The sequence below is a fragment of the Lycium ferocissimum genome, chromosome 3 (genome assembly GCF_029784015.1).
Source record: "Lycium ferocissimum isolate CSIRO_LF1 chromosome 3, AGI_CSIRO_Lferr_CH_V1, whole genome shotgun sequence".
NCBI lineage: Eukaryota > Viridiplantae > Streptophyta > Magnoliopsida > Solanales > Solanaceae > Lycium > Lycium ferocissimum.
In genome coordinates, this window is record NC_081344.1 from 7,431,196 (window position 1) to 7,451,073 (window position 19,878).

The 19,878-nt window shown below is 35.1% G+C and overlaps 2 protein-coding genes, 1 non-coding gene and 1 pseudogene across 4 annotated transcripts; 1 reads left to right on the plus strand and 3 right to left on the minus strand.

Annotated features, from left to right (window-relative positions):
- Positions 1 to 5,521: 5,521 nt before the first annotated feature.
- On the minus strand, positions 5,522 to 5,594 carry TRNAK-CUU (transfer RNA lysine (anticodon CUU)). Its single transcript has one exon. It is a non-coding gene; the product is annotated as a tRNA-Lys (tRNA).
- A 1,787-nt stretch (positions 5,595 to 7,381) lies between these two features.
- On the minus strand, positions 7,382 to 14,073 carry LOC132049518 (syntaxin-71-like). The gene is made up of 9 exons (XM_059440358.1): positions 13,815 to 14,073; positions 13,588 to 13,713; positions 9,222 to 9,381; positions 8,456 to 8,541; positions 8,256 to 8,324; positions 8,134 to 8,178; positions 7,992 to 8,054; positions 7,821 to 7,897; positions 7,382 to 7,666 (listed from the first exon to the last, which is right to left on the minus strand). Exons 1-9 carry the CDS (start codon positions 13,968 to 13,970, stop codon positions 7,651 to 7,653), a joined length of 798 nt encoding a protein of 265 aa, XP_059296341.1. The 5' UTR covers positions 13,971 to 14,073; the 3' UTR covers positions 7,382 to 7,650.
- Positions 13,327 to 13,442, minus strand: LOC132051261 (5S ribosomal RNA; annotated as a pseudogene).
- A 754-nt stretch (positions 14,074 to 14,827) lies between the features above and the next one.
- Positions 14,828 to 19,227, plus strand: LOC132049519 (protein FAR1-RELATED SEQUENCE 7-like). Of its 2 annotated transcripts, XR_009413104.1 has the most exons (3): positions 14,828 to 17,321; positions 18,544 to 18,579; positions 18,613 to 19,227. XR_009413104.1 is itself a non-coding variant. In XM_059440359.1 (2 exons), the coding sequence occupies exon 1, from the start codon at positions 14,985 to 14,987 to the stop codon at positions 17,286 to 17,288; it is 2,304 nt and encodes a 767-aa protein (XP_059296342.1). In that variant the 5' UTR covers positions 14,830 to 14,984; the 3' UTR covers positions 17,289 to 17,321; positions 18,544 to 19,227. The 2 variants fall into 2 exon arrangements, 1 of the variants encoding a protein (XP_059296342.1); XM_059440359.1 differs by having other exon boundaries at positions 14,830 to 17,321; positions 18,544 to 19,227.
- Positions 19,228 to 19,878: the final 651 nt, after the last annotated feature.

Genomic DNA, 19,878 nt, shown 5'->3' on the forward strand with positions numbered 1-19,878 from the left:
CTTGGAATGAAGATTCACAGGAAGAACGGTGAGGTACATCTCTCACAGAAAAAGTATATTGAGAAGGTAGTTCAGAGGTTTGGCATGAATAAATGTAAACCCGTTACTTTACCGTTCGCACAACATTTCAGACTTTCTTCTTTGATGGCACCGCAATGAAAGGAAGAGGTGGAGTACATGTCAAAAGTTCCTTATTCTAGTGCAGTTGGTAGCATTATGTATCCTATGGTTTGCACTCCGCCTAATATTGCTCAAGCAGTGAATGTGGTAAGTCGATTCATGTCTAATCTGGGTAAGACGCATTGGGAAGCAATTAAGCGGATATTGATATATCTTAAAGGTTCTTCGAATGTTGGTCTAACTTTTTATGGGATGAGAAATGAAGGCTTCTCGACCCTTGGTTATATGGATTCTGATTTTGCAGGTGATCTTAATAGAAGGAGATCAACAACAGGCTATATCTTTACTTTTGTAGGTAGTGCCATAAGTTGGAAGGCAACTCTCCAGTCTATAGTTGCTTTGTCACTGTAACGAATATATGGCAACGCAGGCGTAAAGGAGACTATATGGTTGAAAGGTTTGGTGTCAGAATTAAGTAGGGTTCAACATGAACCAACTCTAAAATGTGATAGCCAAAGTGCTATTCACTTGATAAAAAATCAAAAATTTCATGATCGCACCAAAGACATTGATATCAGATTCCATTTTATTCGTGATGTTGTTGAACAAGGCATAGTTAAGGTCTTGAAGGTTGACAGAAAGGACAACGCAGCGGATACGTTGACCAAGGTGGTTCCTCTTGTCAAGTTCAGTCATTGTATGAATTTGGCAGGAGTTCGCATCAACTGATGCGTCAGGATGGAGAACGGTAGGGCAAGGTAGAGCTACTAGAATGTACAAGGTTTCGGTTAGTGTCTCTTGTTTCCTACACGGAATTAGCTCACGTAGGCTTAGAGACACTGGACTGAATGACGTTCATATGGAAGCTCGAAATTCATCTCAAGGTGGAGATTGTGAAGTTGAGAAGATATTCAAGCCAATTCCTACCTCAAAAGAGGAAAGAAATAAAAGGAATTTTTTTTTCTTTGTTGGTTTTTCGAGTGTTATTGGGATTTAGATCCTTTCTAGGAAATGATTAAACCTAGTAGTATAAATACATGCTAGCTAAGATTTATTAAGTAGGTCAGAACATAAAACCTAAGAGTATTCAATCTTGTAACTTACTTTCTCCCTTGATATTAATAAACGTGTCGGTCGTTCTCCGTGGACTAGGATCACATCGATCAGAACCACGTTAATTAATATGTTTTTTTTTTTCGTTTCCGCGCTAACAAGTCTAACTCAACCTTAAAAATTAGCTCATGAGGTAAGAATTACCTAAAATCAGACAAAGAGACCAAATAAACACTCACCATCTATGTGAGGACTCAACAAATCGAGTAATAATTATATACCAATAGTATACAACTGTGAAACAAATTAAAGCGTATAAGAGAAAATATTGTTGATACATAAGTGCATGCTTTTAGAATCCTGTGCTTTAATTTTCATATCACAAAATAGTTCCCTAAAGAGGTTTTGGATCTGAACTTTGAAAATTAATTTTCTTTAGCAGGGAGCACTTCTTCCAGTATGGATTATACGTGGCACGAATTTAAATTAATCTGACATTAGTTTCAACACTGGATGGATAAACTAAAAAACTACGTATCTTTTTATTTTTCTTCGTTCTAATTACTTGATAATCTGAATATAAAGCGAAAAAGTTTAGACACCATATATAGCTCTATATAATGTTTTCAAAGGCCCTAGCATTACCTTCAGAAAATCTAGAAAGACAACTCGCCAAGCCTATGGTAGACGTCGATTGGGTTGTCGATGGTTACGATCGACTATTGAAAGGCAATTTTTCATTAGCTGGACGACATAAAGTTGGAACACGTACGAGAGGAACATGTGAAGAAATTTTAAGTTCATATACACATTTTTTACAAGAAAGAAATAATCACAAAAAACAGTCAAATTTGTTAGCTATCATTTTCAGAATACAATTTCATTTTATATATGATAGCACTTTTGAAAATAACAACTTCTTTTAAATTTGTCAGCACTTGCTTTTTCTGGCTTCCTGGTTGGCAAGTTCATCATCTTTTCTAACTGCAGAATTATACCAGATTTGAAATAAATAATTGTGACATCAGATATTTGGGTGTTTTATATACTCGCATGATTGAATTAGATTTAGCAAAATATTATGTATGGCCCATAGCTCGCATGATTGAATTAGATTTAGCAAAATATTATGTATGGCCCATAGCTCGTCTCAAAAATTCAAGCAGAACTAATTTTAATGCACATTTTCAATCTTTTAATTCTTCCTTTTCGCTGGACGTGACAGATATTACATGACTAGTCTCCAATTTTATTTTATTTTGTTGAAATGATTTGATTTAAGACGTTTGTCGCATCCCATTTCGTCAATCAAGTTGTGATTCTTGTAGTTGTACCTTTGAAAATTAGTCAAGCAAATACAAAAACCTAATTCTACTACAGTACGTAGTCTAGTACCCATCATAGCCTTTGAGAAATGTACTCTAATATATTGATAGAACAGTTTGAACTTTCGAATAAATAATGGATTGCAAGGAATAACTTGCACTCCATTTTTTCAAACTCTTCTGTGGTTGCAACATTTAATTAACTCATACACCCTCCATCTCAATTTATATGATATTTTTTGCTTCTCGAGATTCAAATTATATGAATTTTGATCGATATATTTTTTAAAATATATTTTTTTCATCATATTGACATGAGAAGAATTGCAACTTACAGGAGACAAACTCAAATACCAATATATTGCACTTGCCTAGTTCAAATTATCCGTTAATTTTTTGTTTCCTACTCGGTGTACTGTGTTTATTTTGACATTCAACTAATTTTGATAAAATGCTCTCTACAAAAGGTAATTCCTTTCTCAGGGCTCAAATTGAACCCAAGACAATACAATTGATTAAGACCGAGAAGATGATATACTTATCATTCCACTGCAATCTTTGATGGGAGTTCATTTTCTCTTCAATCCTTTGTTTCACCAATATAAAACAATTGCATGCAGCTCAATTAAAGTGGTCCTTGCACTAGCATAATCCACTATTAAAATAAGGAACGTAGTTGACATTATTACACAATATGGTATTATGATGAGCTCACAATATTCAATACATAATTCAACTGCTAGCTAGCTTTTGGCTCCATGCACTCGGATCCTACTGCAAACTGAATTATTCTTTCTTCCTCTAGATATAGCATTTGATGTTTACACAAAAATATTTCACTACTAACAAATCATTATTTTTCCACTAAAAAAGGTTCAGTCCCACAGATATTTTGATTGAATTAGTGGGTAGTACTTTCATACGGAAAAATTAGAAAGTTTCCAGTGTTTCAAAGAGAACATGTTTTCCACCAGTGATCTGATTGCATAAAAGTTCTTTATATTAACTGTGTAGATGACTTAAACTCTAATTAACGTATCATTACACGTAAGGATATATGTTCCCAAAATTCCCCTTGTATATTTATGTAAGTTAGTAATTAAGCTGATTATCGACTTGGGGCTACGGGAGGATGAGATTATTGATTTCCTCCCTGATTTGGGACTCTGACTAATTGACCCATCTTAAAGTCCATTGAAGGATGAAGCTCTTCATAGCACGATTTTTTATTTTATTTTCGAGGCTCGGACTGAGACCTATGATTAAGGATATGATAGTGTGTGCATGGGATGAGATTTGATTATAATATCCGACCACGTACGAATATTACTTCGCATAGATTCCTTTCTTCACTCCCCTATGCACGCAAAATCTTATATTGTAGTAATAATTATTGTTTGGGGACGAGATTTGTCATTTGATTAAGGTATCGTCTTATATTATACTAATGTTTTATAACTTCTTGTTATAACTAGATGTGGTTTAATTTGTCGTTCAAGATTTTTTTTGTTCCTAGTTAAAAAAATCTATTGCAAGTATTATTTTAAGTTGAAACTTGAAGATAATACTCCTTTTTTTTTCCTTCAAAAAATCATAGATTATTCCTCAAAATTCCGAATTTGGCCACCATCTGGGATTAGAATGGCTCAAAACCTTCTTCTTTTTAAAGTTTAATTCTTGCAAAGTAAATTTGATGACAAAAATAATTAAATCTGGAATAGTTTTGCACAAACTCCATTATATTTGAATTCTCCAAATCGAGATCTGAAAGAGTAATTAATCTATGAGTTCTTTTTTCTTTTCGTTTCGTGTTTTCCATAATTAATCCATGGTGGGTTTTTTTTTTTTTTGGGAAAAAGGCAGATGGCTTTTTCAATTACATAAAACAGTGACCAAACACAAGGCACGTTCCCCAGAAGGAAAACATCTCCGTTGTTTTATGGGACTAACCAACACATGGGCTGTCTTGCTAAACAATCTATGGGATCCAATGCTACCATATATAGAATACATTTGTAGATTTCATTTGTACCTCGAAAAAGAAAAGATTGCATTTATAAGAAAAGAAGAAGTTAAAATAAGATAAATTTCGAAGTTAGATTTCATAAAAGCAAATTTCATGAGTTTTAAGCTCCAAGAAAAAGATTTAAAATATGTTTGTAGCAAACGTAATGGATATGCAAGCAAAGTTTTACATTGAAAATTGATTAATTTTTCTTATAAAATTATAAAGATATGTTTATGATGTGAAGTCTTTTCGAAAAAACCTATAAATCAACCTAAAGCAATCAGTGTTATAGGGTTGAATGTATATATCATGTTAAGAGTGACTTAGCCCAACGTAACAAACATTATCGAATATGTTTTAGCGTGATAATCTTTTAAATTTGAAATTTTATACTTTAACATTATTTGCACGCTGAGTACTAGGGGTGTCGATGGGTCTAGTTCAACAAATTATTTCAAAAAAATTACACCATACCAATTTTTCAGTTACTCTATTATTTATAATTAAATTGGACTTTCTTATAACTTCTAACCATGTGGGTTTCTCTTCTCCTTGGTTAATTTTCAGTATTTTATCCTTAAAGCATCACATAAGGGTCACACTGTTGTTAGAATGTTTCATTTATTATGTAAAATAAATTTCTCCTAGTTTTGATATACACAAAGTATATATTAAGACATTATTTGAATCACAAAGTGAATGATATGATGTGTCTCATAGAATATGTAAAAACCAACATCCACCTCAAATAACTATCAGCAATTAGCAAGAATGTAGCTTCATTAACGGATCTTTTATCTTGATTGCATTTTTTTGCATACATGCAAAATGTAAAATAAAATTGTTCTCCGCAATTACCAAAAAGCAAAAATTAGTTTTATGAAGCCAAATGTAAATGAATGTCCTTGAAATTATCCTTAATAATAAGTAGAATAATAATATTAAAAATTTATATAGATAGTTTTCGTCTATTGTATTCTTTAGCTAAAAGAGAAAAGTACAAAAATATCGGTAACGCCCACCGTGGGGCTCGAACCCACGACCACAAGGTTAAGAGCCTTGCGCTCTACCAACTGAGCTAGACGGGCTTGTTGTATAGTTGGATAATAAATGAATAATTTTTAGCCCAGGATTACATACTAAGGCTTAATGCATATACAGCCCCTTATACTTGTCCCTTTTTTCCATTTTAACACCTCAACTAAGTTTTGTTCCTATTAAAACCCTAAACTTGGTCTTAACTGTGTCTATCAAACACAATCCAACTTACATAGAATGTCAATCGCATCCTACGTGAAAAATTTAACCAATTAAAATGCCGCACCCATTTTAGTTATACACATCAGATAAGAAATTAGTGTGCTACTGTGTTATACAAGTGAAGAACCACCACTTAAACTAATCAAATTACAAAATTGGAAACTAAAACTGAAAACTGAAAAATAAGAAACCAAAACTAGAAAATAAGAAGCCAAAATATTAAGCAACATCATCCTATTATGTTATTCCAGAATCCCAAAAAACTTCAAAATCAATCACAAAAAGCTGATCTTCAATTTCCGGTTGGCTGAATTGCTTGGCTCTTGAAAAAAGATCATTATACACATATTTTAATGATATGTATAATTAAAATGCTTGAAGGGTTTTAATTGATTGAATTTTCGTAGGATGAGATTGATGTTCACGCGCAAGGCTAAAGAAAATGAAACTCACCATATATGTTATGTAAGTTGGATTGTGTTTGATTGACACACTTGATGCCAAGTTTAGGGATTCAATGAGAACAACACTTAGTTGAGGTGCCAAAATGAAAAAAAAAAAAGAACAAGTTTAGGGGGCTGCACATGCCTTAAGCCTTTGTAAAACTTTAGCTAACTTTTTTATTCACGATCCTTCAATCTTTTTAAACGTAATTCTCTCTCGAAAAAAGTTGCTCTGAATTATTTCAACGTATTTCTTTTTATAAAATTATTTAGACATGACATGACGCAATTTCAGCTTTTCGAGGACATGACCTTAAGTCATGGAAGATATGGATACGGGTAGAAAGTTAGTCAGTAATAGATCGTTGTCTCCCTTATCCTTCCACACTAGTAGCCGTAACCAGTGGCGGAGCGGAGCCAGAATTTTTACTAAGGAATTTCAAAAATATAAAGAATTAAACACACGAATAAGTCAACGGGGTTCCACATCTACTATATATTCATAAAAAATAATTTTAACTTTGTATATAAATCTCTGCCTCGGATCGTAATATTACTCTGTAGTTTCTTGTCTTTTGATTGCTATTACCATCTATTATTTCTTATACTTTGATTGTCGCATTTTTTTTTTTTTTTTTTTTTTATAGTTTCTATTCTTTTGATTGCTGTTACAATCTATTATTTCTTATACTTTTATTGTCGCATTATTTTTTTGTAGTTTATTGTTCATTTTTCAGAATGTGTTGCTAAGCTTTCCGTAGTATTTTATCATGGCTTCTTCACTTCCGTTATTTCTTTTTCCAGCCGACTTTGAAATGTTTTTTTTCTCCTTGCACCGAGGGTCTATCGGAATAGGCTCTCTACCTCCTAAGGTATAAGGTCTGCATACGCTCTACCTTACTAAAACTCACTTATGAGATTACATTGGGTATGTCGCTGATTTCTTTTTATAAATTTTAAGTAAAAGTTTGGAAAATTAACTAATAGATGTACTTTAATATATGGGAAAAATATGTTTTCAAATTCTGTCAAATGCATTGATCAAGTCTTCAAAAAGTCGAGACGTATACACAGTACTTTTCCAATAAAATATTTCAAAGACTTCTTCCCGAAAGTTTCCAAATGGCTGAAAATGTAGAACACTTAAATATACAGAACATGAAGGCAGCGAGTAAAATGACAATCTCGTTCAATTGGCATTACTTGGAAAATAAACAACAACAACTACATCTCAATCTCGAACTAGTTAAACACACAAGCAAGATAGAAAGCAACAATAACTACACCTCAATCTCGAACAAGTTAAACACACAAGCAAGCAGAATATGCTAGGCTTAATTAATCACCAATATTAACTTGTTTTACATGCACACACAGAAAAAACTAAACGGAGCGTGAAGGCCAACATACAAGTCGATCCAACAGGCACTTTAGCGGAGTTTTACTTCTTCAAGACACTGCAATTGATGAGAGTCACCAGTTAGCTAGAATATTTATACTAGTAGTAACTATGAAAAAGGATCAATACATTACATGTAAATGACGTGCTGACAACATAAGATGAAATAATGAAACAAAAAGAAAAGGACAAGACATAATCTGGAAACTCACTTGTACAAATAGGCTGCAATTCCAAGAATAATGCACAACAAAATGATGTCGATGCAAAAGTTGCGACTAGATCTCAGCTGGAAACAACCAAAGTTTGACAAACAAAGCTCATGAGTAATCCTTGTGTGCAGATCACTTACGGCAGCTGAAGACAGCGGTAATTCAGTTTACCTGGTTAACAGTATGCTTAAGCCTAACGTTGGTATTCTTCAAGTCCGAGGTTGCCCTGTCCACCTATTGAGAAGTCAAACCATATCAATTAACTGTAATTCTTTCCATATCATGTATTACATAAACCAGTTAAGTTACCAACCTTTGTGTCAATCTCATCCATCAGAGGAACTTGTCTATCCAACTCCTGCAAGCATTGCACGATATCTTTAGTGCCTATGTCAATTGGAATGATAAAAAATAGAAACCATAAATGCAGCAAACCTCGTTCATATCGCCGGCCATGTTTTTCAAAGTTTCCAAGCCTTCGCCTATGACCTCCAAACCTTGGTCCTGAGTGACGTGCAAACTAAATCTTAAACATAGTCCAGGAAGCAGCAAAGAAGTGCAAACATAACCTCTATTAAGGGGGGAAAAGCCTCATTCAAAGAATTTCATGATAAACTACCCAAAAGAGCACATGCCTGTCTCATTTTCCGCATTTCATACTCTCCCCTGAATTGACTTGACTCTTCGGTTTGTTGAAAATATTCGTTGTCAAATTGTCCATCTGTAATCCAAGTACACTCTGTAAGTAATCTAATAATCAACTCTAACCTACAAGAATGATGATGGATTAAAAGATACTTTTATTTCATCATAAATTGTGTTGTTAAGGCTCATTTTAGGCACAATTAAAACCCTTAAGCTAGGTGAAGCTCAGGCTAGGTGGTTCGCGTTTAGAAAGCGCTTTAGCACAGGTGTGCGTCTTGTCGGCTATAGGCTCTATCTTGAAGAGGGTGGTACAGAACAATAATTATAACTGAAAAAGAGATACATTAATTGTTAAAGAAATGTTATGAGTGAATATGTTACTTCTTAGGAAAAGGAATAAGACCTTCAATATAGGAAAACTAGTCACTTAAGCTGCATTAGAAACTTAAAACTGCATCTTTGCATCTAAACAAAATATTAAGTTGGATTTTGAACTTAATGTACATGTTTTACTACATAAAAATGTAGTTTTTTCAGTTATTTTTGGTTTGTGTTTGTAATTACATTCCCTTGCACTAAATAAATACTTCTATTTATTTCTTCATTGCGTCTTTCTCTCCTGAAACTCGTGCTTTAATTGTGGCACGCTTAGAGCCCCAGCAGACCTTGGGCGCTTTTCGCCCTTGACAACACTGAATACACATGCAGAGAACAACTTACAGGAAAATCAGTCAAATGGCAGAAATTATCAATCACCTGAATCAAATTTAATTTCCGTGCGAGAACCTGAAGCTCTCCATCCCCCAGATTGCTTGGGTGGAGCTGCAGAGCCATCTGGTATGGAATTTATTCTATCTGGCAGTGCAAGAACCAAATCATTACGGGCAGCAAGTTCTTCACCCGAAAGACCTTTGACCTGAAATTGGGGGAGTTTTAGTACCAAGGCAACTATTTACTACCGCAGATTACCGTATAAACACAGATTTACTCTTTTGGTGAGGCGGGAGAGCAGCAAAGTAGTGAAGATTGAAAGAGATATTAGTTATCAAGTAACTAAAGATGAACAGAGTTCAAAGTGTCAACAACCAAAGCATTCTGAGCTACATTAGCCCGTCCTTGCCCTTGTGTCCTTGTATACTATATAAATGAAGCAAGCTGCAAACACCAGTTTTGCAGATTAAGGTTAATAACTTGGCCACGCCAGTCAACTGAGGCAGCACAGGCTCATAAAGACAAATGCTCTAGCATTAATAAGTAGAGGTAGAATAATCCAAGTTTTCACCCCAGTCCTTATGCACCCTACAAAGGAAATGTGCTGCAATGACTAGGTTAAGAAACATGTGTGAGGCTAGATCACCAGAACATCAGCATCCACAACCTCATTTTGGTAATGTCTACCCCAACCATCTCCAGATGAGTCACAAAATTTTCTGGTCAAATAATCAAATACAATCAAAAGCTTCTTAGTTTGTTTTGGGAGGGGGTGTATCCTCACCTCTATCTATCTAATTATTTCTGGATATACAAACGGAAGCTCTCAAACTATTAATCCCTCAATCTGATGGAGTACCATTGGTTCAGTACGTCTTAATCCAGCGATTTGGCATTTTATCACTCACTCCCATACTTAAGTCACTTTGCTCAGTACCTTCCTAATTATCTTCAGCTACTTTTAAGTAGCATGAACATGAAATCAGAAAAACAATTGATTATAAGTCACAATACAAAATCTCCTGGAAGCTATATAATGTATATGCAAATGTTTATGTAGCTTCAATCGACCCCAGGGCCCAGGAAACATAAGCAAGAAAAGAAATTGACTGCCAAGGGGACATATTCAGGGTATAATTCATCAATCTCATAGATCAAGTTATTCTGAAGAATCAGAAGAACAAATTTTAACATTCTGAATAAAGGATAAAAACGGCATACTGGCTATCTAAATTTATTAGCTAATTTCGCAAATCTCGTCTCTTCCTGCCGCCTAAGTTGCTCGGACTAGGATGCGGGTAACCGATACAGCAAAATCTAAATTTTAAGATTTGAGGGTGCGGATCCAGATATGGATACGGGTGCAGGGATTCGGCTAAGAAAATTCAAATTATAAAAATAGAGCTATAACAACCCCAACTTCTTCTTTCAAGCTCTCTGGTTTTTCCCCTCAAAAGAGAAAAAGAAAGCCATTCAAGGTCTTCCACCAATTCTCATTACAAATCGTTGCTACTGTCTACCAGAAGTCAGAACTCAGAACACAACCCCTTGAATTCTTGCTTGTCTCTGTTTGGTCTGAAACATGAAGCACCAAATATGAGACAAACGGACTATAATATTGAAGGTATGCCATTTCCCATGTCTTAATTCTGTTTTATCTATCATTTTGAGAAATCAAAATCTCAATTTTTCCCCAAATTTGTCCATGGACTCCGGTCAAAGTATCCGAAGTTGGTTGACCGTATCCGAGACGTATCCCACACCCGCACTGCGTTGAGACGGGTGCGGCAGCAAAAATGAAGAGTCCGCGCAACTTAGCCTGCCGCTTAGTCAAATAAGAGTAATGAGGATCTAAGTTTTCATAAATTTCCTTGCAATAAAAAGGACCCTATTTATTTTCTTCCCCAAAGTTTTTCTTTTGTACTACGGCTGTTCAATTTTTATTTTTTTTGAAACTACTACGGCTGTTCAATATTAAAGTTCCCGAGTCTCTTTTGAGTAACTGGGTTTTTGTTTCCCCTTGTTCAAACACTCAACTTTACTTCTTTGTGCTCTATTTCCATTCTTGTCTCAAACTCTTCCACTCCCTTTGACTCTTTCTCATAAGCTTGACGGCCTCAAGCTGCAAATGCCAAGCCAGCAGCCCAATGCAGCATCATCTTCATCTCTCTCACGCTCTCTCTCTCTCTCTCTCTCTCTCTCTCTCGCGCGCGCGCTCTCATAGATATAATCTCTCTTCCTCAAGACTTAAGTAAGATAATTGCATGACCAATTGTAATTTTTTTTTTTGTATACTCTTGAATCTCAACATATCCCTGGATTGGAAATAAAAATTCCAAAAAACACCATATTAAGATATTTTGCCTTTCTCCATTACTGTTCTTTTGCCTTTCTTATTCCCTTCTTCCACATCTAAAGAAAAATATTTCACTCGTAGAAATTTACACGAAATCATTCTCTTTCAGGAAAGAATATACCACCAGATCTCTTCTCACATATTTTGTCCAAACAGTCCATCTTTCTCCAAAAAGATGCTTCTTTTTTCTGCTAACCCAACCAGTTTAGGCATGAGATTCACTACTAGTCAGAAATTGAAGCCAATAGTGGTGATTCTTATGAAGTTCCGCTGAATGACAGTAGTATTGTGAATTTCTAGCACTACATATTGTAATTTGTAACAACCTACATTTATATCATCCAAAAGGTGAAGTTGTATACTAAGAAAAACGGAAATAAAGGGCAGAGAGGGAAAAAAAAAAAAAGAGAGAAAGAAAAAAAAAAAACTAGAGTAGTGGAGTTCACCGGAAATCAAATGGAGAAGAAAGTTTCAAAACCTTTTGGAAGCCAAATCTAATGGATCTGCTTTCACCACAGAAATTTGATGGCGGAAGTTTGGGTGGGAAAAAGAAAGGAATTGGGTTTTCCCTATGAAATGATAGAAACGTCCCTAATTTTAATGCTTTGATAAAAAATAAAAAAGGCATTTTGGAGAAATAAAAAGTGAGTACATTGCTAACCTACTACCTTCATGTAGTAGGTTAGCTGCTAGCAAGACCCATATATATATAAACTTCCTTGCCAATAAGCCTCTCTTGAAGAGGTGACACTAGATAATTGCTATTTCACTTTATTGTAATGTTTTTTTGATTAAAAAAATAAAAAATAAAAAAATATTTCTTTGTCCATATATTTGTTATTCACGCTTATTATAACTAATAATAATAAGCGTGAATAACAAATATATGGACAAAGAAATTGTAAAAACATTACAATAAAGTGAAATAGCAATTATCTAGTGTCACCTCTTCAAGAGAGGCTTATTGGCAAGGAAAAATGTCTTAGAGCCTTGATGATGACACTGAAGCGCACATAAAGCGAGGCGAAGTGCTCAACATGTTTTGAGCCTCGCTTCAGGGCTTAAGCGCGCCTCTGACAACACTGGCTATATGAATCCTATATATCCATTACCCATTATTCAAACACATCTATGTAGGCACGTTCCAACCAATTCAACATCCTTAGAGTTCATCATAGGTAAATTACTTTTCTGCTAATTATCAATCTATGCAACCCTCCTCATTTCTCCATAGTTATGATCACCTATAGTTTTCAAAACTCACATATCACTCACTTACAAATCCAAAGGTACAACTTTACACACACTTCTCCTACGCCTCCCCCCAACTCTTTCCATCTTACTTTTCATCAAATTCCAGAGCAAATCAACCAAATTAACACAACCACTAAAGACTAACAGAACAGATTAAAAAAACACCACAACAAAATCCAAGTACAATATAACCCATCAGGTAATTTCAACATGATTACAGAACCAAATCAAGCAAAAAATAAATCCGAAAGTACAGTTTTTGGATTTATCATCATAGATAGATTACTTGTCCCCTAATTATCAATCTATGCAAAGCTCCTCTTTTCTCCGTACTTATGACCACCTATGGTTTGTAAAACCCACATATCAATAACTTACAAATCCAAAAGTACAATTTTTTACACACCCTCCTCTCCTCCCAACTCAGTACTTTATCTTGCTTTTCATCAAAATCCCGAACCAATCAACCAAATTAACATAACCACTAAAGACTAATAACAACATACCTAGTGTAATCCCACAAGTAGGGTCTAGGAAGGAGGGATGCAACACGAGTACTTCCTGGGGAATCACCCCTGGTACTACTCTCACCCAAGCACCCTTAACTTCGGAGTTCTGATGGGATCCGGTGCGTTAGTGCTGGTATGATCTCATCCCCGCTAAAGACTAACAGAACATTTTAAAAGAATAAAACAAATCCGAGTACAATAAACAACCCATCAGCTAATTTCAACATAATTACAAAACACAAATAAGCTAAATCAAAAAAAAAAAAAAAAACACACACACACACACACACACCTTCTTCACAGCCAATCTCTGCAATTTCGGAACTTCCTCAAGTAACTTAGCTTTAGTTCTCCTAATCTCCGCATTGATCGCCACAACAGATGCTCTATTCTTCTCATTAGCTGCTGTTTCCGCTTTCTGTAAAGATCTTTCAAATTCTCAATTAAACCCTAAAAACGCACACACACACAAACAAAAAAGAATCTTTAAAAAGTGAATCTTGAATCTTTAGTTTAAACCTGAAGAGCAGATTCGATGTCGGATTCAACTGAAGAGTAGAGACGAGCAAAAGCGTCGTCGCCGGAGATGTTGGAATCTTTTTGTTTGTCGATGTCGTACTTGTCGTATTTCTTACATATTGTGTCTACACGTGTCAGTATATCTATTACACTCATTTTGCTTCTTCTGTAAAGATGACAATTGTGAAGATCAAGAATGGGAATTTCAGTTTGTAGACCGAGAAAACACTCTGTCTTCACGAATACAGTCTGGAGGTTTCTTTTTTTCAAAACTTCCTTTTTTCCTTCTTTTTTTTTTTTTTAAAAAAAAAGAAAATTATGAGCATAGGGGGTTTGTTTCGGGTTTACGGTTTTGGGTTGGGTTTTATTTTTCATTTATTACAGGAAGCAAATAGTATTTTTTCAAAAATACTTTCTATAGTGTCATTTATTATTAAAAATATATAAAATCTAAAAATATAGTACTAATTAATCTTTAATAATTTATCAATAAAGTATTAAAAAAATTATATGATGGTGGGTAGTTGTAACTGCTAACATTGTGAAAAATAATACAAGAAATGAAATGATTATAAATATCTTTTCTATATAAAAAAGGAATTCATTAGATGCAAATAAATGATGCCTCAAAGAAAAGTACATAGCATTTGTTTTGTTAGATGACATACAACTTCATCCTCTACATGCAATTATTGAACATTACATATACATATTGAAAGTCAACAACGCGACACATTTTGTAGAGAGGCAAACAAGTGCGCCGACCTTCTACCAAATGAAGATCATAAACATGTAGAAAATTTGCTTATGGGATAAGACAATTAAGGAAATGAAGTTTTGTTCACAGCAGATATAAATAATGTAGCTTATAAATGATCTCAGAACTTTTTAGTATTTTGGCATTGTGCCACAAAAAAAAAAAAAAAAAAAAAAAACATTCTGTTTTGTTAACGAAGAACAAAACAAATTTTCTTAGCAACACGCAATTGCAAAATAGTCAAAAGGTTATGGGCTATAGTGTATACATTTTCTCAAAAGTAGATAAACAGCAAAAACATTAAAAAAAACATAGAACAAGTGAACCGATAGCGGACGTCATAGAGGGGAACAAAAACCCCCCTCTCCAAATCTCTCTAAAATCAAATCTATAATGCAAAAGACATTGCTATTATGAGTAGAGAAGACATAGCCAATACAATGACAATAAAACCAAAACCAACTATCCCAAAAAACAACCACAACATAGATGTTAATGAAGAAGATGATTCAAAACTTGAACCAAACATTGGGTTAGAATTCAATACCCCTGAAGAAGCACAAGAGTTTTACAATCTCTATGCAACAAAAATTGGATTCAAAATCCGTATTGGTCAACTCTACAGGTCAAGAATTGATGGTTCCGTTGTTTCAAGAAGATATGTTTGTTCAAAAGAAGGGTTTCAAACTACTTCAAGAACGGGTTGTCCGGCTTTTATAAGAGTTCAACGTATCGATTCTGGTAAATGGGTTCTTGCTAATATCAAGAAAGAACATAATCATGAACTTGAACAATCAGGTGAGATTTGTACATCAAGAATTCAAAGAAAAATTGCCCCAACCCCAAAAATTTTAAAGTCTTGTATTGTATCAACTAGGAAAGGACTTAGGTCAATTGATGAAGATGGACCATCTGGGGTTCTTGATTTTAAGAGGCTTAAAAGGGAAAACAATGATGGGGAAAATAGAGGCGAAGAACCTTATAAAGGGTTGGAATTTGTTACTGCTGGTGAAGCTTATGAGTTTTATCATACTTATGCTGCGAATACAGGGTTTAAAGTTAGGATTGGTCAGTTATTTAGGTCTAAAAATGATGGGTCGATTACCTCGAGGAGATTTGTTTGCTCGAAAGAAGGGCATCAGCATCCGTCGAGAGTGGGTTGTGGGGCGTTTATGAGGATACAAAGACGAGAAACGGGGAGGTGGTTGGTTGATCGTTGTCAAAATGAACATAACCATGAACTTGGACCTCCCAGTGATGCTAGTGAGAGAGCTTCGAAAGGATTTAAAGAAGAAGCAAGTAATGGATTGGAGAATATGGATTTAGTTGAATTGAATGGAGGGCTTAGCCTTGTTACTAGAAGTAGAGAGAGTGAAATTGGGAGTGATTGGTACAATGAGCTTTTCGACTATTTTCAAGCTCGGCAAGCAGAAGATATGGGATTTTTCTATGCGGTGGAAATGCATAACGGTAGAGCCATGAGTGTATTCTGGGCTGATGCCCGGTCTAGATTTGCGTGTACTCAGTTTGGGGATGCAATTGTTTTAGACACAACCTATAGAAAGGGTAGTTACTCATTGCCACTTGCTTCATTCATTGGGATAAATCACCACAGGCAACCGGTACTTCTTGGTTGTGCCTTAATTGCTGAAGAGTCCGAAGAGTCATTTACTTGGGTGTTTCAAGCATGGCTGCGGGCAATGTCAGGGCGTCGACCTGTCTCTATAGTCGCTGATCAAGACAGGGCCATTCAACATTCGATTGCTCAAGTTTTCCCGGGAGCACATCATCGTTTTTCTGCATGGCAAGTTGTGGCTAAGGAGCTGGAAAACATTGGTGAATTACTCTCGATGAATCCTGAATTTAAGTATGAGTACGAAACTTGCATTTTCCAGAGCCAGACAGCTAATGAGTTTGAAGCAGCATGGAATGTTCTTATTAACAAATATAATTTGAGAGAGAACACATGGTTAAAGGAGATGTATAGGATGCGCAAGAGTTGGGTGCCATTATACATTAGGGGCGCATTCTTTGCTGGCATTCCAATGGACGGAAGCTTGAAATCATATTTTGGCACCATATTGACATCTCAAACACCACTTAGTGAATTCCTTATACGGTATGAAAAAGCCCTTGAGCAACGTCGTGAAGAGGAAAGAAAAGAGGATTTTAACTCATTCAATTTGCAAGCAGTTCTGCATACGAAGGACCCTATAGAAGACCAGTGTAGAAGGCTTTACACTATTACCATGTTCAAAGTGTTTCAGAAAGAGCTTTTGGAGTGCTATAGCTATGTTGGAATTAAGATAAATGTTGAAGGTGCTATTAGTAGGTATCTGGTGCAGAAGTGTGGGAATGGAGATGAGAGGAACACAATTGCCTTTAATGCCTCAAATCTTAATGTCAGTTGCAGTTGTAAAATGTTTGAGTTTGAAGGTGTACTGTGTAGACATGCCTTGAAAGTATTCCAGATAATGAACATAAGGGAGCTTCCATCTCGTTATATCTTACATCGTTGGACAAAGGATGCAAAATATGGTATACTACGGGATGTCGATTCAGGGGGTGCTACTCAAGATTATAAGGCATTGATGTTGTGGAGCTTAAGAGAAGAAGCAAAGAATTACATTGAGGCAGGAACAGCATCTTTAGAAAGATATAAACTTGCATTTGAGATCATGCAGGAGGGTAGAAGAAATCTTTGTTGGCAAAACTAGGGAAGTGCAGGGTTTGACAAACATAGATAAGAGGTATTTTCCTCCTCTTCTGCCTTTTATTTCGTTGCGATGAGTTCAATTGTATCTCCAGTGATGAATTTCAAAATTTGTACTGAATGTGGCTAATGTTTGGTGCTTTTCAGAAAATAAAAGAAGAACAACCACTTATATATTTCATTGCCTTCTCCTCACAAAATTAGTCAAGTAATACATTGCTTTGTGAATCTGTGATTGATTATTCATCTGAATCAGTGATCATAAACATAGGTGCATTTTATTTTCCGGCGAAGTTTTCTGACGCTTGATTGATCATTGTATTAGTCAAGTATCTCTTTCCATTTCTGTTTTTGTTTGGTTAAGTTGCTTTCTCTTTAGCTTTTGGTTTTTTCCCTGGTTGATCAATGCTTTCAAAATTCTTATTTGTAAGTTAATTCTTTGACATGATGGTTTCTGAGCACGAGTTAGCCTCAAATTATGTAATAGTTTTCCAAATAATATATGTACCGAAGCTGATGTACAAGCTTTTATTTAGCGTATCAAATAATTACCATTCTTATAAAACTGCCCTGATATTTTTCGTTGCCAGGTGACATTTTGTTGCATTTCTCGGCTTTTTCCGTTTACTGTCAATTGTTGGGTTTGGGTTCAGTAACATTTCGGAACATGATGTCCAAATGTATGAATATCCAAGAAAATTCTGAATCTGACATGAAGCATTTAAATCCATTATTCATTCAATTCTGAATGAAGGGAGTGAATATCTATTTGACACTAATTCGTTAGTTTACTTGTTTGAAGAGATACTGATTATAATCATGAAGTAAGAAGGTACGATCTTATCTTTATACAATCATGCTGCATATATAGTGGCTGAGTCAAAAGAATTATTGCGAGGTCCATTGCTAGTCTTTAACTTAGTGTACGAGAAACCTTAAAATGTTAATCTCCCCTGGAGTGGGTTGCTGTAGTTTGAGTACTACATTTTAGTTTTTAAACTCTTCTCGACTCGCCTAGATCGCGGAGCACTTACTCCAATGTTACTATTTCCCAATTAAACTGCCTGATTCTTTATATGAAAAAATTGGATGCTGGAGGGGGCTCTATTTGAATGATCTACTTCAGATTACTTTAGTCCTTTAGTAATATCCGTACTAGGAAGTTCTTCTCGAATATGTTACATTGAACTTAGTTCCTAGGTCAAAGACTCTTGGCCGTCTTGAAAATTTATCTTGAAAACTTAGTGATATTCTTGCAGAACATTGAAGCTAGTGTCAGAATATGAAGATCAACTCTGTGATGTTTTGACAGTCTGGTGTACCAACAATTTTGGTAAATTCCAGAGCTTTCAAGATGTACTGCATATTTGGACCAGATCAGAGTATTTTGCCAATGATAAGTCAAAGATTGTATGGTGCTACCCAAAAATGTTCCTTCCCAAGCAAACATATCATCATATGGCTAATTTTCTTTCTCAATCACAATTCACAATCACAAACTGCAACTGTGAATTAAAAATCTTGCTACATTTTTTTGCTACAAAATGATAGTCTCCAGGGCTTCTCAGTTAAAACTGGACAAATGTGGTACTGAAAGAAGCTTTTGAAGCATGTGCAAAATGGAGAGTTGGAAAATCCATCATCAACCTGTGGAGACGATATGGTGCATTTGGAAAGAAAGAAACGCGTGCTGCTTTGATGGAATTTCAACTCCAGTTCACTTGTTGAAGGCTAGAATTTAGATGAATCTTTTTGCTTGGAGCAGACTATGTACTGTAAATAGTATTGACTCTCTCTTGGATTTTGTAAGCTCCTTAAATTTTTTCTAGGAGTCATCTGAAATTGTACAGGATCTGTTGTTTTTGTAATGTTTTTGCATCTTCTGGATGCTGAATGAATGAAATCTACTTATTTTGTTAAAAAGCCGGACATTTGTGGTACTATTCTTTGATCAACTGCATCTTGACTTTAAGCACTTCAGAGATCAGCTTCTGGTTTGCATGAACATGATGAAGCGACTGCTTCTGAGCTTATCAGAAAGTGTGCAGTGATATTGCTAGGTGAACTTGAAAGATATGCACCTGACTGTTTTATTAGCCATTAGCATTATTTCTGGGGGGAAGGAGTCCTCTTTATGTTTCAGCTGTTGCTCTCTGCAGATTAGACGGCGAATATGATGCCGAGTATGCAATGTCAATGTTTTTTATCCAAACTTTGTCAAAGCAAATTTCTCTATTTCAGAAATGCTGCTTTGGTCACTCCAAGCAGCATCTTAATTTTGAGCCATTTATTTCACTTTACATTATGTGCTGATTTTGTATAGCAACATCTATAGATATTATTATTGAAGTTGGGCACTTTTTCAGTCCAGTTCTGCTCTCCTTTGATTAGACTATTAATACGATGCTGAATATGCATTCATGATTGTTATCGAGGCATATAGTCTAGCGGTATCAAATGGGTATCATTTACATAATAGGCATTGGTTTGGTTCTTACTGTACTTTCCCTTCATCCTATTAATATTATCCTATGTAATAGGAAAATAAATAAGAAGAACATAATTGGACCACATGTTTTGAGTTTTTTTAACTA